The 21,493-nt window shown below is 41.5% G+C and overlaps 4 protein-coding genes across 4 annotated transcripts in view; all 4 read right to left on the reverse strand.

Moving 5' to 3' along the window:
- Window positions 1–6,205, reverse strand: part of LOC124177767 (suppressor of lurcher protein 1) — a 354,466-nt gene extending 348,261 nt beyond the window's left edge. The window contains exon 1 of the mRNA XM_046560556.1: window positions 5,043–6,205. Coding sequence (XP_046416512.1) covers window positions 5,043–5,090 — 48 coding nt within the window. The 5' untranslated portion in view covers window positions 5,091–6,205. The remainder of the gene's footprint in view (window positions 1–5,042) is intronic.
- Window positions 6,206–10,844: 4,639 nt separating this feature from the next.
- LOC124180978 lies at window positions 10,845–12,561 on the reverse strand. The gene has a single exon (XM_046567013.1). It carries the CDS (start codon window positions 12,436–12,438, stop codon window positions 11,074–11,076), a length of 1,365 nt encoding a protein of 454 aa, XP_046422969.1. The 5' UTR covers window positions 12,439–12,561; the 3' UTR covers window positions 10,845–11,073.
- Window positions 12,562–14,952: 2,391 nt separating this feature from the next.
- On the reverse strand, window positions 14,953–16,389 carry LOC124180986. The gene has a single exon (XM_046567024.1). The coding sequence runs from the start codon at window positions 16,347–16,349 to the stop codon at window positions 15,039–15,041; it is 1,311 nt and encodes a 436-aa protein (XP_046422980.1). The 5' UTR covers window positions 16,350–16,389; the 3' UTR covers window positions 14,953–15,038.
- A 2,525-nt stretch (window positions 16,390–18,914) lies between these two features.
- On the reverse strand, window positions 18,915–20,210 carry LOC124180972. The gene has a single exon (XM_046567000.1). The coding sequence runs from the start codon at window positions 20,208–20,210 to the stop codon at window positions 18,915–18,917; it is 1,296 nt and encodes a 431-aa protein (XP_046422956.1).
- Between the last annotated feature and the right edge of the window lie 1,283 nt (window positions 20,211–21,493).

Here is a 21,493-nt window from a genome sequence, read left to right on the forward strand (position 1 = left end):
CAAGACGGGGATGAAATTTGTCTCGTTAATTTCGTAATTAACACTCGTGTTAACGGATTCTCATAACACACCCAAGGATTTCGCTTGCGCGTGATCAAAGGATCAAGGTCTCAACGAGAATCGTTTATTTAGTGGTTCAACAATTTTTCAATCAATTTCAAGTCACTTGCGGTACGTATTTAATACGTTTCAATTTCGAACGTAGGTATATATTTTTCCACGACGTTCAGGCCGGTCTTGATTCTGCAGTGTTCGAGGAAATTTCACGATCGATGAAGAATCCACCGAGCGATGAAACCCGCTTATCGACGGTCAGGTTCCAACGAACCAAGAGTATCATCCTAGAACCATCAAAGCATGCCACGACTTCCTGCCAAACGAGATTGCAGTCCTCTTTTCGCACGACGCTACGTATTGGCAACTGATTAAAGGGCGAGGGTGTCACTCACGTGAATTGGTCGTCGTTTCATTCCTGGAACGGAGTCCAGGGCTTTTTCATCGAAAAGCACCCGCGTGTGCAATTTCTTATATAAACCCAATTTCAGTTTTAGGGTATCATTTAATCAGAGAAATAGTGATTAAAATACTACCACCACGTTTCACCGAATCACGCCTCAAGAAGTCGTAAATACGAGTCAAGTTGCGGATAACCGGATCACCAACTTATCAAGACGGTGGCAGATTTCTGTACCCGAAACGTCGATACGAAGACAGCACCGAAAGAAGAAACTTGTAGTGCTATCGGCTCTAAGAAAGCGACTTTACTCCCTAACTCCAAGCAATACCAATTGCCTTGTTAGCGCTGTATTGGACCCGTTTTAATTCATCTATTTGCAGTCATATCCTAATTACAGATTACGAACAAGAAGTTTTATCTTCTCGACCAAAAAATGATGTAACAAAATTTTGGGAGTGAAATTAAAAAATTCAGCCATGCGATGCGAATCGATAAACAAGTTCTAAAGATTGTGTACAAATTTCAAGTCGATCGGAAAAAAAATTGACCGAGGAATATGTGCCACCGGATAATTTCAATGACAAAATTCTGCCGTTTTTTTTTTTTTTTTTTTTATGAAACTATGAATAATAAAGCCCTCAGACTCAAATTGCTGTTGGTGTTTTCGTTTTTTATTTTTTTAAATTCCAAAAATAGGTATGATCTTAGACCGTCCAACCTGCACCCCCACCCCCCTTAATTCATCTTTACTTTTCATCGATTTAGCTAACAAATTTCGGAATCCATTGGAAACGAAATATTTGATCACGTCCCAGGATCTAATTAGAGTTCAACATTCTTTCGGAAACTTCAACTGCAACGTTACGGAGCCGCCAAATTTCGGTGAGTTTGACGGGCGGAAAATAAAGGCGGATATCTCGATGGGAAAAGGTTGCTAATCGACTGGAGGAAACGCGCGAAAGGCGTCGTGTAAAAGAGTGTGCGAGAGGACATAACGTATCGAGCGAATGACGAGACGTTATGTTTGAGTGAGAAGCTAAGTGCTCTCCTGAGGTGACGATGACGGTGTTGAGGGTACAAATAAGTGCGGGTATATTATAGCCATTTATAAAGCAGGGACGAAGGCGGGGGAATTCCCGGGAATCACCGCGCTAATTGCCGCGAGCCAACCAATTACATTGAATTGAATATACGGCACGTGGGAGCGTCTGGAAATTGCTGAGATGCCTCAACATCGAACAAGTATGCCCTAAGAACCTCGTCGATCGGTGCGTAGGTTTACTCTCGGTAAGTTGAGAAATCTCATTTCGCTTGCGAGTAATTCCTGACCTTCCACCTCCCAAGAATCAGGGAGATAATCTACAGTTGTAGTTCGAAAAACAACATCATCGGAATGCAAACGATACTTCGAATTCCAGCGTGCCGGCAGTTTACTGTGCTTTAGAAATCCCTTAAACTTTTCAGCGATATTATTGGAGTACAGACGGTTAATTATCTGGCGAATACTACCCTTTGCAATTTTTCGATCAAGAAATTATTCGAAAATTGATGTAACCGTTACACTAATAACAGTTATACTTCGAGATACACGAAAAGACAAACAAAATTCAATCTTCTTAGAATTTTTTTTTCATTTTTCTCTATACTTTACAGTGAAAGTTGGAGAAAACTTTTGCTATCGAGAAATAAATCCACGAATCCAAGTGTCGTGCGCAATCAGTTGAGTCGAAAAAATATCAAACAGATTCGAGCCGCCGAAATCGATTCTTCTTATCTTTTCGGAAAAAAATTGAGGCAATTTCCTCGACTACTCAAATTAAGTTAGACGTTCGAACGAGCCTCGCAGTTCTGAGCTCGAACCTCCGTAGCGAGTAAAGAGACCCACAAGGCAGAGCGAGTGTTACAAGTTCAAGTTCCGGAAAGTTGAGTGCGGATAGGTAAAATATTCGTAGTCGTACGGGGTGCAGCTACTCATAGTCTGGCTGGTCGGGGCCGCTATCACTGAACTTGCGCGAGAGGTTGAGTTTGAATTAGGAACATCCGTGTATCTCCGCATCTGGTGCCCCGAAGCCGCGTCGTTTATAAGGAGTATAAGGTACGTATCGCGTGAGGTATACGTAGAGTATATGCGCGGAATATAGAGCGCTGAGAATTTCAGACACGTTTCAACCTCGCGTGCAGCTTTTTGCTTCGCGTATATTTGCGCTGAAATGCATACACGGAAGTGTGACGTGTCGCTGGCCACAGCGGCTGCATATCTAAGCGCGAAGGTACGAATGTCGAGGATCAAAAAGTCCTTCAAGGTCCCCTGCAAAAAAAAGACTCTCATTCTGATAAACGAGAAGTATTTTTCAAAGAGGAGTGATAATTCGTTCGGATTCCAAACCCGTGTCGTAATTTCGGGAACGAGGTCGAAGTTAGTAAAGTTATCGTAACGAAAAATTGGGGAAAAAATCACCGCTAGCTTAATTTCTACAAGGTTTTTCAACGAACTAAGATTTCTGATTGCGAGTGGGTTTTGTTTTATTACGAAAGAGCGGTGATTCCTTGGCACGAAACGTTACGGCAACGTTACTAACTTCGATACGATAATCGAGACTAATTAGCAAATTGATGTGGATGCATATTTTTTCGAGAAATGAAATGATCTTGGCGCAAGATTCCGGTTCAACACGTTTCTCCCTTGGTCTTCGCGCGATTCTCAAATTATCATCGCCGATTTAAAACCGTCCGGGTGTTCTCGTTGACGCTAATTGCTGCCGAGAAACTGAGCTAAAATAATGAGCAAGGCCGCGTCCCCTGCAGTATAATGGCACATGTGTTCGCATGTACCGGTGTTGGCACGCAAACTTCAACTCAAACACGGTAAACGCTACGATAAACACGGGCGAACGAGTCCTCGCGGTTTCTGATTCTCCGCAAAATGGGATGGCGCGATAATTGTCGTTGAATATTATGCGCCGAATACGAGGGTTGATTGAGAGGCGATGAGCTTTCCTAGTAGGATAAAAATCAGTTATTTTCCCTCCCCTTAAACCGAGGTCGATTGCTTTCACTCCGATAACTCGGAGATCATGGACGCCCTAATATTCGGCAAGGGGTGAGTTTGTGTACTACAGATTTAAGAGCAATGGAGCAAAGTTTATTTACGAAACGGATCAGGGCACGAGGTCAAAAGCTCAGGTTTTTGTTCTTCGTGGCTAATCATCCTGGGTCTGTTAAGTTTAATTGCGCCAGCTAATTACTCCTAATTCCCTGATTCAAATTTAAGCGCTAGTACTTCCCATAACGACCAACCATTTTTATCGCCTACCACTGCCCAAACTCGTTTGTTCGTTTTAATTATCTCACAATCAGCCGAGGTGGCCGTACAGAAATGCGTCTCCGGCATTCTACCATAACAATTTGTCGTTGTATCTCACTCGCTCGGTGGATTGGAATATCGAGAATTTCTTTTCGCTCTGTGTCGATATAATCACAAATTTGACAAACATTAATTATACCTGACAGAAATGATTCAGATATGAGCGAAAAAGAGAGATTCAAGTTTCTTCCTCAATTTTTTTACATTCCACCGTCATTCCTGAATACTTCATTCACGGAGTAAAAATTTTAAAAATCATTCCTACAGAATTATTCGAGGTTATTTTTAATTGAAAAAGTTAGTAATCCCTACGAGATAAACGTCAATTAGATGATTATAGCTTTCGAAGATTTTTACTTAGAGGGACAGAGTTGGAAGTCTACGTTTCACTGCGGTGAATATTTTAGATGAAAATATGAGCAAAGGGCGTAGCATTTGAGCCGAATTCTTATATCACATGTGATATTGCGATGCTTGTATACAACGTGCGAAGATGAAACTGACGATACGTATAAAGTCTGGAGTAGTAGGTGAGTAAAGGAAGGCTCCAAGCTGGCTGGGTCACCGCAGCTATTCTAGGATGTAAATCGCGACACGTTTTCTACGCGTATCATGAATATCGTGTTGTTTTTCTGTGCGAAGCGATTAGCAGGTATAAAAGTATCGCGCCACGAGTCCACAAGTTGTAATAAAACATCGAACATTACGTGCCTTCGCTCTGATAAGCCTTCGGCAATTATTAATGCGGCGGCTATTTATTCATCCGTAACGTAGGCGAAAAGGAATTTTCATTGCGTATTTTTACTGGCCCAAATATCACCTCGGATTTCAAAGTCACTCAATCGCATAAGACGTGTTTATTTATCATGCCTACTGAGGGAAGATTAATGAATATCGTTCTAACGTTGTACAAAATTCTTGACATTCATTAGCTTTCCACGAGCAAAGTTAACAAGGGTCAAAAATGACTAGATGCAATTGAAACGTGCCGATAACGATTCGACGAATGATTGTATGAACCGCGTCTCGTTAATCCCTCAATTTTTTTTCAGTCCCTGTTTGGGAAGTACACAAAAGTAGGTACACGGTGAGGGTGACGACAGAGTTTTGAATGATGGGCCTTTCCCGGCGTTTAGCTGGGGGCAAAAAAGCCCGCGACACCTTCTTACGCTCCTTGCGAACGAGTCGCGACACGCTCCTTAAGCAATTTGATCCTCTTACCGTTACGATAGAGATGTAACACCCTTCATGCTCCACCACCGGACACATCCAAGATCCACCAACATCCAATGAACGATCTTGCCACTGAAATCACCGTCGTCACTCTATTCACCACCTTATTAAAATCCATTCCATAGCTAATATCTTCCCCTAAATTTCCCATTCGCGAGTTCGTCGCTTTTCTCACTTTCTTTGAACTTGATTCTTAAAACTCGCGACGAATTATCACGCTTTTAATTTTATTATTATCATCGTCACTTTCATTAATGGCATTAATATTAGTGAGATTTTCACACCGTAAAATTACCCGTACCATTCATTGAAATTGTTTACGTGGTTAAGATTTTGTGTGCACGAATTATAATCTCTTCTTTTGACGATACAAGCATCAGGGATTCTCAATGTCACGGATTGTGTACATCTGACGATTGAATTGATATATTGACAAACTTCGGTACTTGGTCGAGGTAACAAATATTGAATTATCAAACAAAACACTCGAAGACATAAGCTACATTTTATTTATTTTCACGATAATTTTTATTTACTTTCCACTTTTTTACGTTCGCTATAATAATTCAATTATACGTGAAATATCAGAATCGCGGGGCTTCGAATTCTCTTGAAGAGAAGAAAGGAAGAAACATCCAATTGAAAATAACGGAGCGTATATCTCTGGCCCGGTTTTACAACCCTCGTGAAAAGAACGAACCTCCGTAAATTGGATAACAAAGTTCAGGTGTGCACAACGTGTCTCAAAGGTTACATCATCGTCTTTTAGAATCGACTCAATCCAAACTCGGACTCGATTGAAATCCTTTATCCTTTTGTACAAGAAATATCTCGCTGCTGTTCGATAATTGGCACGAAGCGAGGAAATCGAACAAAATGTAAAATATTTCAACGATTTTCAAAAGTAGATCAAATTAATTAACCGAAGATCAGCGTCTGAGAAATCCCATTTTTAATTTTTCTTAAATTAATTTAACCACGACCGCTTCCGTCTCCTGAAATTTATCAAATGTTCACAAAACTATCGGCCCGATTATTATCGCCACTTTCCGATCGTTGAAAATTTTTCACGGTCAATTATCACAGCACACATGGTCAGTATCGTCGGTACGACGAACGCGATGTGACACTCTCCGAGCACAAGTCCTCTCGGCGATAACCACCGCGTCACTGAACAACTCGGGCAAAAGCTTGCCGCCAGTGCCGACGGCGCTTGCGCACTTCCGCCCTTTCATACCCCGCGAATCCAGATGCCGGGTGCAAAATCGTAGTTGAGACACACCTGAGTCGGTCTCACAATCAACGGGCTGAGACAACTTTCCCCTTCCACTATCTTAATCGAGAACTTGTGACATTCCATCACGACAACAACAAAAACAAATGTCGGAAGGGAAATTGACTGGTAAGAGTGGTAGCGTTGATTATAACAATGAGAGACAATAAAAAAAAAAACCAATAGAAATTTGATTGCTTTGTTGTCTCGAGAATGTGTTGCGAAAAAATTTGGTGATAATCAAACGTGGGGGAAAACTTGATAGTTCTAACTAACCTTTGGTTACTTCGTCACCCAGCTCGATTCAGGGGTAATATTTTGCAATTGGTTGTGAAATAAGGGTTGTATACTAAAGTATCGAAATGATTTCTCACGCGACAAAAATTCTTGCGAAATCCGTGATTCCTTCTGGCCGATATTAATTTTTTCACCCTGGCGAGAAAGTGAACTTCGAGTAGTGAAAATCGAACAGCGTTACGCATATTAATTCGAATTTCATGCCAGAATTATGCAAAATTTCACCCGAGGACAAACGATGAATCGAATACGCGAGTTTGTTGCTTCAATGACATACTTTGTTCACCCAGTGTCAATCGATCGATTGTCCACACAAGTTTGCGTTCTTAGGTGTTTCACAAAAAATATATTTGCTTCCGATTGAACCAGCCTGCGTGCAGTTTGATCGTAAGACGAAAGAGAGAACGAGGGGAAAAGCTGAGGGCTGATCACGAGAAGCAAATATCAGATTTTAATGTCAGATTTGAAGTATTCCTGAATTAGACACGTGTTTATTGGATCAATCGGGCACGTTCAGCAACCGCCGAAACGTCTGTTCTGTTTGCTTTCGCACGCTTGAATAATTTCCGTCCCCGTAATGCCCTGGCATCGACAGTTTTCAGAAGCATTCACAACACTCGTACTTGTACAGCTGTACTGCTCACATCTCGATATTGCCATTCGTTTCGAGCGCAGTAAAGACACACACGTTATGTTTACATGAGTGCAGAATTAGCAAAGTTTACATCGGAAACGTGTTTCTGTGCGATTATTCGCAGTACGTACACGTTACTGTTACGTGTCTAAACACTTGCAGCTTTTCTTCAAGCTTTGAACAATTTTTACACGGTTCAGGGCAAATTGCAAAATCTGAAAAACGATTAAGAGGGTGACGCATTGAATTGTTTTTCAACTCGTGATTATATATATTGCTGAGTTGAAATTATTCATCGAGTAAAAAACAAACGATCAGCGATAGTTAATCGCTGCCACATATTGCCTCGTTACAAACGTAATCGACTGTTCTTCGGGCTTTTGTCAAGCGCAGAAAAAATTCGTTAAATATAGACATTCGCAAACACAGTGCTTACAATCCGACTGATCACCTAACACTGATAGTTGACCAATCAGATCGATCTAAAAATATTGCGAGCTGCTCGAAGATAAAATCGCGATGAATGGATAATAAGCCGGGTTCACCGGTTATGGAAATCTGAACACGTGACCGTGTGACGAGGGTTTCTGCACATGTGTACCCGTACCAGACTGATTCTTATCGACAGGAAGAGAATGAAAATGTAAATTTTTTACTGGCCTATTAAGCGTCATTGTTGCGCAGAATACGCAAGTTTATGGATTCATAAATTTTGTTTCTACAGGCTCGTCTGTTGGCAAAACAGTTTTCCGATATTGTCTCGCGAGGTTTAATAACGGTAAAATACTTGCGATGAATAACTTTTGAATTCTGTAAATTTAACGAGTCGTCGCTATTTGCAATTTCGTTTTATTCATCGCGTTATAAATACGTTTACATCATTTTTAATCTTACGTACATGAGTGAATTCATTCACAGGAATAAAACGTTTGATGTAAATTATGTAAAAAGAAAGAATCTGAAAAATGAACTGGAAAGTTATGTTTCCATGTGAGAACGAGAATGCTCGAACATTTCTTTCCATTATGAACCCTCATTATACGCCATCGCTAATTATTAACTTTGACGGAAAGGAAATGGAATTTCGGGTATCCTGGAAAAATACAATTTACCAGAAGTTGCAGAAAATTCAGGATGCTCGTATCCAATCCTCGGTTTACGCTATTCGGTTGAAGGTACTGAAATTATTCAACGAACTCGGAGAGCCACGCAGCTAGTAAAACTTTGAAGCTTAGGCAATAATTCCAGAACAACTGAGTAGGTATATCGGGAATAAATTCGATTCCTGACTTAATTTCGCATAAAGTCGGAAACCGTTGAATTCCTGTTACAACTTCGGCACCCAGAAGCCAAGTTTTCAACAGCTCCAATTTGCTGCGAGCGCAAAACGCGGTATTTCTCACATTTGTGAAGATATCGTACAGAATAATTGGGATAATTCGTTAAGCACAGGCTTTTCACGGAGCTTTTCTTGTCACGTATTTTGCGACCTACAATGGAACTCTTGGTTTTTTCACGTAAAATAACTCGTCCGTAAATTTTCAACGGTACTAATATAAAGTCCCAGGTGTTAAAGGGTCGTCGACGGTGAGAAAAATAAGTGAAAAATATCAGGCTTATCTTCGGACTATGGACGCGAGTTCACAGGACCTGAAATTCTGGGACGAGCAGCCGCCCGTTTCAACCAAAGCAATTTTCCACAGTTCGTTAACGATTTCACATCCTGCTTTTCAAAGACCGCTGATATTTTAAGCTTTGCCTTCGTTTTCACGCAGCTCTTCAATTGAAACGTCATTTTTGAGATTGCGGCAGGCGCCCGAATGTTTTCTCGGAAATTAAAGGCTCGCTCCAAATTGTATAGAAAACAAGATTTCGTGAGTAAGTATTACTGAAAATACTCGAATAATATAAACGCTAATGGGATTGCGATTAATTATTGGAATTCAATCGGGATGGAGAAAATTATCAAAGTACAACCGGAGCTACGCTGCATCGGAAACTTTTGTATTATAAGTTTATCACTTCTTTTTTACCTTGCTCTATTTGTATGTTCTTCGGAAAGAATTTTCAAGATCGAATACTTCTGCGACCAAGCAGTCGCGCTTTATCCGTTAAGTCGATTCCAAGACTTATGGCGTTAAAGCTTTCCGCGAGTTATTAACTAGAAAGTAGAAGAGATGAAAGAAAACCCCCGTCACTCATTCTGGAAATTGACAACGCTGAGGGAAACTGTCTTCGCTCGATATTCGTCTCCATAGGGGAAAATGGAAGATTAAAAAAATTGCATTTTCGGAGCAACGACGAACGATCTCTTCGATGCAATCGTCCCAACTCATAAGATAGCGCAGCAGAATCCGACGTTGGAACAATTTCAAGCTGGTGATTTTAAACTCGTGGTTTTGAAAATTCCCTAATCATTCGACGCCTAAAATTTCTCTCCAAGACAGTATATTTTGTACAATGTATACGCACGTTACATTAATCAAAATGCATTGAGCTACAGTCGCATTACAATTGAATCATCCAACCTGTGTCTGTTATCATCGAAACGATAAATCAATACGTCTCGACGAAGGGCTAGACGCTTCACGTCACGATTTACATTCACGTAGTTTAGTAATAATTCGTCAGCCTCCAGCAAAGGTTCGGTTATTCGCTCCCAGGAGGGTTGAACGTTGAAAAATAGATCGCACGTCACGGCCGATCATTTGTCATTGTATGAAGTATCTTCGAGCAACTCCAGTGACCAGGTGATTTTTTTTTCTCCACGGATCGATGCGGTATCATTTTAATATGTAAGAAAATTCGTGAAAGTATGGAAAAAAGTTTGGCGTACTCGCAGTTCTTAAAGAAGCGTATCATGCGAGGTTGCAGTCCTTCACGTCAGATCGGGCGAATTCTTCGATTCTCATCACAAAGTTTAGCAGTGAATTCGCAAGAATGTTTCTTCGTGTTTATTCTCCTTGTCTGGCTGTCAGTGGTCGAGTGAAAAACAAACGCGCAGTTGGTTGCCGGCGGATTATAACGCACGAACTGTAAATCTATTAAGCAACACGTACGCCTTTAGCCTCCCTGAAACCGCGTGCTTGAACCTCAAATTCTTGGCCCACGAGTCATGGCGGTAAATTACGTTCCTGTTGTTTTCCGAGGGTCTCAGAGCATCCCCAATATTCTCACATCATGCCGAAGTACGTTTTTTGAATTCGGTTATCTCAGCCTCGAGCAAAACATTGCGCGGTGGATGAATTCATGACTCGAAGAATTTTTCGTCCTTCAAAAAGCTGAAATTGGCCCTGGTTTGTAGGGTTGTTTATACGCGTTTTGCATTTTTATACGCAGTTTCTTATCGTCTGATTTAGGTTGATTACGCCGAATAATGCATGCATAAAAAAAGTGAAGATCATTTCTGTGATCGTAAGACTTGGGTCGTCGGTCAAATCGAATGCCATAAGCAGATGTTTTCGTAATGATTTTTGGCTGCATCTTGAAGATCGTTCGATGATATTCTTGTTTAAATTACTAAAGTTCGATAAAAGCTCACGCAATGATAATTGAGACGTTTCAAAAAGTTTGTTCTTCCAAAACATACATTCTTTTAATCCAACATCATTGTAATTGTTAATTAAATTACATTAACATATGAACAGTGAACGTGAAGAACAAAACAAACATACATTGTACAGTTATTAATGCATGCACGGTGATTACGAAAACCTCCCAATTTATTGGGTTAAAGCTCATAGTCTTAGATTGTTCCTGGATACAGATTAAAAGAGCTGCATGATGGGTCTTGACGAAGGGTTATACGCTTCACGTCACAGTTGACTCGCCACGTAGTTTGGCAACAATTCGTACGCCTCTAGCAAGGCTTCAGTAATTCGTTCCCGGTATGGTTGTACGGAAAGAAACTGACCGCACACCAGCGCCGATCTATCGTTGTACAAGCTCTCGTTCAACAACTCCGGCGCCTCGATAAATTGTTCACTGCATGTATCGGGATCCAGCATTGTTACAGGTTGGTTAAGAATAGCGTAGACGAGAGCGGTTGGCTTCGTTTCTTCGCAACTCTTCAAAAACGTCGACCACTCAAGACAGTCCCGGGCATCAAGTCCGGCGTTCCTCAACTCCTCCTCAAAGGTTCGATGGTATACTCTCAACAACGATTCTCCGTGTTTGTCTCTCGTTTCTCGGTCGGTGATCAAGTGTAGAGAAATCACGCAGTCGATTGCCGGTGTACCGTACCGAGCGAATTGCAAGTCTATCAAGCAACAGTGTTGCGGATTTCCCGACTCGTCGTACTTGAGCATCATGTTGTTGGCCCAGAGGTCGCGGTGGCAAATTACGTTCCTGTACTTCGTCGAAGGGCTCAGGATTGCCGGGAAGTTATCGCACCACGGCTCGACGCGTTCCTTGAATTCGGCCCTTTGCTCTTCGGTCAGCTCGTCGCGCAGAAGGTCGATCAAGGATCTCGTTCCCAGGACGCACGAGGCTCTGTATCTCCTCGATATATCGGAGCCGTTGAAGAGTGGCTCGTCCAAAACATGCCCGTAGACCTCGAACAAGGTCTTGCCCTCCGACTTGAGCTTATCCTCGATCACAAAGGAGCCCGAGTGCAATCGGGCCAAGGTTTGAAGGAGGACCGCGCAGTGGTTGTAATCGAAGAGCGCGTACTTGTCAGGCATCGCGTATCGAAGGGCCGAGAGGTCGTCCATAACTATGAGATCGTCCCTCGTTAAGTAACACTCGGCCGACCAGCTGGCCTGATTCTTTCCCGTTTTCATGCGTGGAATAATCTTCCCGTACATCGTCAATTCCTTCTGGAAATGGTTCGCCTCGACTAGGAATTCGTACTGGGGGCTGTGCTTCAACGGCTGAGTTTTCAAGAAAAACTTGTACTCTGTGGCTGCTTCGTCGATTTTCACCACTGCGGTGAGTTCGTAGTAGAGTCCGAGGAAGCCGTTGGTTGAGTTTAATGGGCGGAGATTGTACTCGACCATATCGAAGTCCCGGGAGAGTTTTTTCGACAGAATACTCAGCACCTCCTCTTCAGTCACAATCGGCGATTCGCCTTCGAATTCCATGGTCGCTGAAGCGTCGCTCACTTTTATTATTTTCGGCTGCATGGTGAGACATGCAATGGCACAGTTACTTGATGTGATCTTGGAACGGTTGCCTACCATCTTATATACAGCTTCTTATCACAATGTTGTGTGTATTAAATTTCATTAACGCATTTGCAAATGACAAAGATAAAGCCTGCAGACGTGAGGCTTCCATCAACAAACAATTGAATGTTTGTTTCTATTCAAATACGTAAGAAAAATATTACAACTGTCAAGAAATATACGTTACGTGCCTATCTTCTGTTGGGTAGAAACTCGAGTAGAAAAACTTGTTGCCCGCAGTCTCTGTTATTCGATAAAAGATTCATACCAAGGACTGCATACACTCTTCTTACAGGTAAAATGAATTGCGAATTCGAATCTCACTATTCCATCCAGTAAATTATTTCAAATCAACGCTGCATTTGTTTCGTGTTGTAGTTGCTTATTGAACTGCATTTTTGGTAATTACGAGACGTGTAACGGATTGTAAGTATATTACGCACAAGAATGACAAACATTATTGCAATATTAATTGTGCTTCGATTCATTTATTTAGAGCTAATACTTGAGTTGCTTTGTTTGAATTTTACTATTTCTTTTTCATTACTAGAATTTGCTAATTATAATAGTAAGTGCGATTCTAATTGTAATTGGCATATGTTGATTTATTGCAAAATTGAATTGGTAAATAAAAATATTTCTAAAACAAAATCTGGATTGTTTGATTTGCCAATAAGAATAATTTTTGAATGCATGATCTTGTGATCGACATAGTCGTGATCTTCGCGATTCTTCTACCGTTATTTGCAACGATATTCAATGAGATTTTCTGGAAACGCTCTCTCAAAATGATTACAATCAACACAAACCAAATCATCAGAAATTTTAAGTCAGACTAATAATCAATTGATGGGTATACGAACGGTGTCTCAATTTCCGAGAAAGTGTCAAGAATCATTCCAAATTTGAGCTACTGACTACAATCTCTGCACCTGATTTGGGCATTGACAGGCTTCTGTACTACATGATCAAGATTTCGAAAAAATCTATAAAATATCTGAACGTCGGTTACAAATAAAACAACCAATAAAAATCGGAAGCTGACTACGAAACATTATTTCAGGGTATCTCTTGATAAGAGAGTTCGAAATGGAAGCATCTGGTAATATTCGCCGAATAGTTATTGAACTTGGTAAACAGTTTTTCGAGTTTTCTTTGCAGATGTTTTTCATTCTTTGATCAAGTTTTCGTAACAAATTTATTTTTTATGAATAATCTTGTATGCTGATACAGAGAAGAGTGAGTGCGGTGATTTTCTGAGGATTTACAGGCACCTGAGACCAGATTACAACAAACCAAAGGTATCGTGCCGTTGATTGTCGTCACTATCGTTTATTTTACCTACCCTGACTCCCTCTGGCCAATTTAGCAGAGCCTGACTGCTGGATAGTCTCGACGAACGATCTTCACGACCCGGTCCCGCATCAAACATCACACCGCGGGCTAGGTCGGGACCAGATGGTCAAGGCAAGGGTGCAAGCATAAAATAACCTTCCTTGCGCTCAACATTTTCCTATTTTATTGGAGAAATCAAGTGATTGGTGGATATATTGGCACCCATTTGCCCGAATTACGTGTTAGGTCCTATTTGTAGCTAACATTGACGATTCGCGTTACAAGATCACAAATTTAATTGATTTTTAACCAGAGGTTCGAAATATCCATATGGATGTTCACTGGACCAGCAAGTTTCGTCCCTAGTATCGGCTAATATAGAGACAACAACGAAAATTTGTAACTGCAGGTGGAATTTGACTAGCGGTCGTACTCGACCATGAATTCGGACTGGGGGCTGAGCTTCAACGGCTGAGCTTTCAGGAAAAAATGGTCCACCCTTGTCGCACCGTTGACTTTCACTACTGTGGTAAGCGCGTGGTATAGTCCCACAAACCCATTGGTCTTGTTTATTACGCGAAGGTTGTACTCGACCAGATCAAAGCTTCCGGCAACTTTTTCTCCATTATTGTCAACACTTCTTCTGTGGTTAAAATCGGAGCTTCCACAACTTCGAACGTCCAGCTTACTTCAAATGGTTTCGATTTCATTATGAGAAACGTCGATACTGGTTTGGTATAAATTCACACACGAATTCTGCAGCTTTATACACAGCTTCTAATCGTCACTTCATTTCTATCAGATTCACTGCACCAAATGAATCTGTGAATGCCCAAAGTAACGTCATGCCTGGCGTCAGGCTTGGATTAAAATTGAATTGTAGCCTGACAATATGTCGGTTCACCCATTCGTTCTACCGCTGAAGTACTCCGAGATTCGTGTTCGTACAATTCTCGTTGCCTCATTTCTAACTAATTTTCTCCATAACGAGCACGATATAGAATTTGTAAAATTTTCTGTAATTCAGGAAGAGTCAACTTTTATTCCCAATTTGAATAGAAAATGCATGAAAAAAAAATCGATGTCAATATCAATCAATACATTCGGTTGGAATCGCCGAACCATGGTGCCAAAACGCATTTCCTGTTTTGAGAATAAAGTCTGTTATTTGCTAGAAAAATAAAGAGCAACAAGAAACTGTAAAACGTAGATTTTTTAATCAATGGTTGATACAAAAATAAGGAATCGAGCAATACGAACGCAAGACGAAATTCTTGTTGCTATGGTCTGATGCCTTCTTTATATCGTGGCAAAAACTCGTAAGCCTCGAGTAAGACTTCAGTCAATCGTTCTCGGTATGGTTTGACATTCAAAAATTGATTGCACACCACGGCAGATCTGTCGTTGTATAAACTCTCGTTCAGTAGCTCTGGCGATTCGTTGAATTGTTTCTTAATCATATCAGGATGAAGTAGCATCACGGGTAAATTCATAATCGCATAAACAATAGCCGCAGACCTCGTGTCTTCGCAGCTCTTCCGAAAGGTCGGCCAGTCGAGACAGCGTTTCGAATCGAGTCCCGCGTTCATCAATTCCCTCTCCAACGTTTCGTAGTACATTCGCAAAAGCGATTCCCCGTGTTTGTCCCTCGTCTCTCTGTCGGTGGTCAAGTAAAGAACGTAGACACAGTCGGTCGCCGGTGGATTGTAACGAAGAATCTGCAAGTCTATCAGACAACAGTGCTCCGGCTTACCCGAAGCGTCGTACTTTAACATCAGGTTGTTGGCCCATAAATCGCGGTGGCAAATGACATTTCTATACTTTTTCGAAGGGTTCAAAAGCTCCTCCGTATTCTCGCCCCACGGTCTGACGCGTTCCTTGAACTCGGCCCTTTCCGACTCGCTCAACTCCTTCTGCAGGAGGTCGATCAATGACATTGTTCCCAGGATGCACGAGCTCAGCATTCGCGTTGATATTCCGCTATCGTTGTACAACGACTCGCCCAATATGTCGCCGTAGACCTCGAACAGACTCTTGTTCTCCGATCTGAGCTTCTCGTCGATTATGAAGGACCCGGCGTGGAATCGGGCCAAGGATCTAAGGACGACCAGGCAATGATTGTAGTCGAAGGGCACGTACTTGTCCGTCGTAACGTAACCCTGGGCGAACAGGTCGTCGAGGACCAGGACGTTTTCCTTGGTCAAATAGCACTTGGCCGACCAGCCGGAACAGCAGCTCCCGTTTCCCATGCGCGGTATGATTTCGGTGTACATCGCCGACTCCTTTTCCGTCGCCTTTGCCGCCATCAGCAGATCGAACTGAGGACTCTGCTTCGAGGGTTGAGCCTTCAGGAAAAACTTGTGCTCCTTGGTCACTCCGTCGATTTTCACCAGGGCCGTGAGTCCGTAATAGATTCCGAGGAAGCCGTTGGTTGAGTTTAATGAGCGGAGCTTGTACTCGACAAGCTCGAACTCTCCGGAGAGTTTTTTCGACAGTATACTCAGCACTTCTTCCTTAGTCACAAGCGGCGATTTAGCTTCGGGTTCCATGGTCGCCGAAACGTCTTTCAATTCTGTCAGCTTTGGCTTCATGGTATGTATGCAGTGGCACTGTTACTTGATGTGATCTTGCAACGGACGTCTACGATCTTATATACGGCTTGTTATCAACAATTTATCTGCATCAAATTGTTGATAACACTGCAACCAAGTGCATTTGCAAATGGAAAAGATAAAGTCTGCAGACGTGAGACTTGCGTCAACAAACAATTGGACGTTTGTTTATATTCAAATACCTGGAAAAAAATAAAGGAAACGTCGAGAAGTATACGCCAAGTATCTATTTTCTGTTAAGAAGCAGGAAGTTTAGCGGAGAAACTTGTCGCCAACGGTCTTTGTTTTTTTTATAAAAAAAGTCATGTGAACTACTGTATGCACTCGTCGATTATTATACGCAAATACGATTAATTGCGAATTTAAACTTCACCATTCCGTTCAGCAAATTGTCTTAAATTGACGCTGTATTGGTTTCAAGTTATAATTATTTAGTGTACTACAGTAGGAATTCTCAATAATAACGCCAAAGCCCCCGAGCTGAAAAGTTTTTCAGCTAATGCGCGCGCTTCTCGCTCACCAACTCTCTCTGTCTCTCTCTTTCTTTTCTTGTTGGCTGAGCGTTCTTATTGAGAGGTTCGCGCGCGAATAATTGGAGCTTTGAGGTTGAGTCAAAGTAGAGAAAGTGCGCGAGCGAGAAATTGGGAAAATATTCTAGTCCATTGGAATTATCTTAAAAAGGCCTGTAACATGGATGTAAGAACGAACAGCAATATTATAGTTGGAATAGCTTTTAAATAACATGAATTATATCCCCTGTACGTTTGCAGTGATTTTACATTGGCAACTTTTTCGCAAAAATTTAATATCCAATAGAAGTTGCGAAAACGGCACATTTTTCAATAAACTTCCTTTAATTACTCGAAAAATATCATTTATAGGACAAAAATGTATGAATGCAAAGTTGTTCGTCATGAAATTTCCTATAAGATGGTATAGTTCAAAAGTTGTAGATTTAAATATCTTCGCTGTAAGAATTGTTGTTGTTGTTTCGTAAAAGTCCCTGAAAATTAGGTTATCTTGTTACGTCTGTTAGAACTTCAAGACATCAGCAGTGTTTGCTTTTTTTTGAAGACTCCGGTGATGCGAAATATTTCTTTAAAGTTGTCGTGATAAATTCATTCCCAAAATCAATTTATTTCGATAGCATATCCAATTGATTGTGAAAGATAGGTTTGAAATGTCTATCAAGATGTTCAACTAACGAACTTGTTGAATCGGGAAACCCATTTGACTTTGCTTGGAAAATATTTGCCATCACAGTGAAAATTCGTTGTGTTTTTCGGATACATCCGCGAATCACGTAACTGCGACAAATGACTTGTTGTTTATATTGCATGCCGATATTTGTTGAGTTCGAATTTTTGGGGTTTCATCGGTATTACATCAATGAATCTTTCATAGTCGAGCGGGCTCTGGTTTACGTCTCAGTAAATCCTCCTCTTACAGTTCGAGACTTTGTGACCATTCATTCGCTTGAAATAAAGTCACGGTGAAGTCCTGTTTTCTAAAAGGATCAAATAACTTTTTTTACCTGTCGTATTTTGCCCAAAATCAGTAGCGGTCAAGATTTTTCGGGTATAACCCACTTTTCAAACTCCAAGTCGTAGCATGATTTGGTTTAGCTGGAATATTGGTCAGCGTTTCGCGAAAAAGATGGAAAAAAGAGGAAGTTTTTCATCGTCTTTAATATTTAATAACTGGGAAACGGTGATTTTCATTTCATTCTGATTTTAAGTTCGGCGCCTCACCGAATGGGACCCTTGGACATGTACTTTTCATCAAAAGCTGTCAGATAGTTTTAGAGATACGGTAGTTTCTATACATGTATTGTAAAAGATAACACCAGTTTGGCTAGGTAAGATAATTGCTTGCAGTATATTTGTTTCTATTAATAATCTTTGACAACGAGTTGCGATTTCAGTCATGCGATCTGCAATATCTGTACAAATTCTGTATAACTCAAACTCATGACTAGATAATTTTGAATTCAAATTTTTGGATCTTATTTGCTAAAATTTATAAAATGACGGTAAATGATGAACATGGTTAAAAACAGAAGAAAAGCGGGATTCATGAATGTTGGCTCGAATGGAGAATTGTCACAGTAAATGAAATTGGAAGGGAAATTCAAATTAAGGCTGCTTATCTATACGTTCGTTACTGAGGTTCTATTTTTTTAATTCCACAAGTTAGGTTTTATACCTTAAAAAAATGTCTGATACAAATGCAGTTTTTTATTTTCATCGTCACATAGCGCAAAGAGAAAGAACCATTCTTTCAGTCCGATAAATACGTCTACATATGATTGTATAGAATACGCATTTTCCTAATCCTACATCACTGTCATTGTAATTAAATATCATTAACTTGTGAAAAGTAAGCATGGAGAACGGATCAAATACACATTATACAGTTTCTGATGCATGCAAGGAGATTACGAAAATCTTCCAATTTACTACGTCAAAGTTTATTGCTTCAAACTGTTTCTTGATACAGGTACGAGGATCCGATGGGTCTTGACAGAGGGTTATACGCTTCACGTCACAGTTGACTTGCCACGTAGTTTGGCAACAATTCGTACGCCTCTAGCAAGGCTTCAGTAATTCGTTCCCGGTATGGTTGTACGGAAAGAAACTGACCGCACACCAGCGCCGATCTATCGTTATACAAGCTCTCGTTCAACAACTCCGGCGACGCTGCGAATTGTTCACTGCATGTATCGGGATCCAGCATTGTTACAGGTTGGTTAAGAATAGCGTAGACGAGAGCGGTTGGCTTCGTTTCTTCGCAACTCTTCAAAAACGTCGACCACTCAAGACAGTCCCGGGCATCAAGTCCGGCGTTCCTCAACTCCTCCTCAAAGGTTCGATGGTATACTCTCAACAACGATTCTCCGTGTTTGTCTCTCGTTTCCCGGTCGGTGATCAAGTGTAGAGAAATCACGCAGTCGATTGCCGGTGTACCGTACCGAGCGAATTGCAAGTCTATCAAGCAACAGTGTTGCGGATTTCCCGACTCGTCGTACTTGAGCATCATGTTGTTGGCCCAGAGGTCGCGGTGGCAAATTACGTTCCTGTACTTCGTCGAAGGGCTCAGGATTGCCGGGAAGTTGTCGCACCACGGCTCGACGCGTTCCTTGAATTCGGCCCTTTGCTCTTCGGTCAGCTCGTCGCGCAGAAGGTCGATCAAGGATCTCGTTCCCAGGACGCACGAGGCTCTGTATCTCCTCGATATATCGGAGCCGTTGAAGAGTGGCTCGTCCAAAACATGCCCGTAGACCTCGAACAAGGTCTTGCCCTCCGACTTGAGCTTATCCTCGATCACAAAGGAGCCCGAGTGCAATCGGGCCAAGGTTTGAAGGAGGACCGCGCAGTGGTTGTAATCGAAGAGCGCGTACTTGTCAGGCATCGCGTATCGAAGGGCCGAGAGGTCGTCCATAACTATCAGATCGTCCCTCGTTAAGTAACACTCGGCCGACCAGCTGGCCTGATTCTTTCCGGTTTTCATGCGTGGAATAATCTTCCCGTACATCGTCAATTCCTTCTGGAAATGGTTCGACTCGACCAGGAATTCGTACTGGGGACTGTGTTTCAACGGTTTCGCTTTCAAGAAAAAATGGTCCACTCTTGTCGCACCGTTGACTTTCACTACTGTGGTGAGCGCGTGGTATAATCCCATAAACCCATTGGTCTTGTTTATTACACGAAGGTTGTACTCAACCAGATCAAAGCTTCCGGTAATTTTTTTCCTCATTATTGTCAATACTTCTTCTGTGGTTAAAACCGGAGCTTCCACAGCTTCGGACTTCAAGCTTGCTTCAACTGGTTTTGTCTTCATTATGAGACACGTCGGTACTGGCTCGGTATAAAATCGCAGAGAAATTCTCCAGTTTTATATGCAGCTTCTTATCGACACTTTATTGCTATCAAATTCACTGGAGCAAATACATCTGTGAATAGCCAAGATAATGTCTGGTGTAAGATTTGAATCAACATGGAATTACAGCCTGGTAGTCATTTCACCCAGTCATTCTACCGCCAAAGTACTCCAAGATTCGTATTCGTACAATTCTCGTTGCCTCATTTCTAACTAATCGTCTCCGTCGCGAGCACGATATAGAATTAGTAAAATTTTTCGTAATTCAAGACCAGTTACCTTTTATTCCAACTTCAAATTGAAAATACATGAAAAATAAATCGACACCCATGGCAATACATTCGGTTATAACTGTCGAACCGTGGTGTCAAAACGAATTTCCCGTTTCGAGAAATAACATAATCATCCTCAAATCATATACCTCATTTTGTAAGTGCAGGACTGTACTAATTGTTTCACCTGGACAACCATCGCAGTCTCACATAATCAGAGAAAATGGCGATAAACTACGAGAACGAGAATTTTACCGTCGTTGTAGAACGGACATTAAACGGCCTTTGGATGAGAAATGCCAATGCAGTCGTAAAACACGCGAGCTGAATCCCGTATTTCTCCGTGAAATTCGTAACAAGTTGTATGATGAAGCAGTTATCCTGTTTACGGATGTGCGACGTTTATATGTGTTTCTCAAACAAACTTCGGCAGTTGGGTCAAGCCTCGCTGCTCGCAGCAACGTACAGTTCAGATTATACTAAATCGTCTACCTTACACCGCGACCATTGCTGCTGCAACGTTACGAGCACGCTTTCGTGTAAATTTGGTTTTGCGCTTTGCCTCGCGTGAGTGTCCTGACGTACAATATTGCGTCCATCGGAACCAGCCTAACCTACTCCATAACTGTTTGCTTAATTAGGTCACGCATTCGTCCGACGAGTGAAACGGATCGTGTGAAAGTATAAAAATAATACTTGGGCTTTGCGCTATCCAGTGTAAGATGAGCGTTCTTTTCTTTTTATTTTAGTAAGCCTTGACTCGATGATAGGTGGATCTATTTCACTGTGATCGAGCGAACAATGGGGAGAAAAGAAATCCACCCCTTGGGAAGACTGCAGCTATTACTTTTTGTGAAAAATGAAAGATTGCGCTTTTTTTTGACGGTCGTATTACAGACATAGATAACTTGGTCAGCAAGTTGGATGAAGCAATGTCTTCGATGTTCTTGTGGATGTCATGAAAATCATGCG

The sequence above is a fragment of the Neodiprion fabricii genome, chromosome 1 (assembly GCF_021155785.1).
Source record: "Neodiprion fabricii isolate iyNeoFabr1 chromosome 1, iyNeoFabr1.1, whole genome shotgun sequence".
Taxonomy (NCBI): domain Eukaryota; kingdom Metazoa; phylum Arthropoda; class Insecta; order Hymenoptera; family Diprionidae; genus Neodiprion; species Neodiprion fabricii.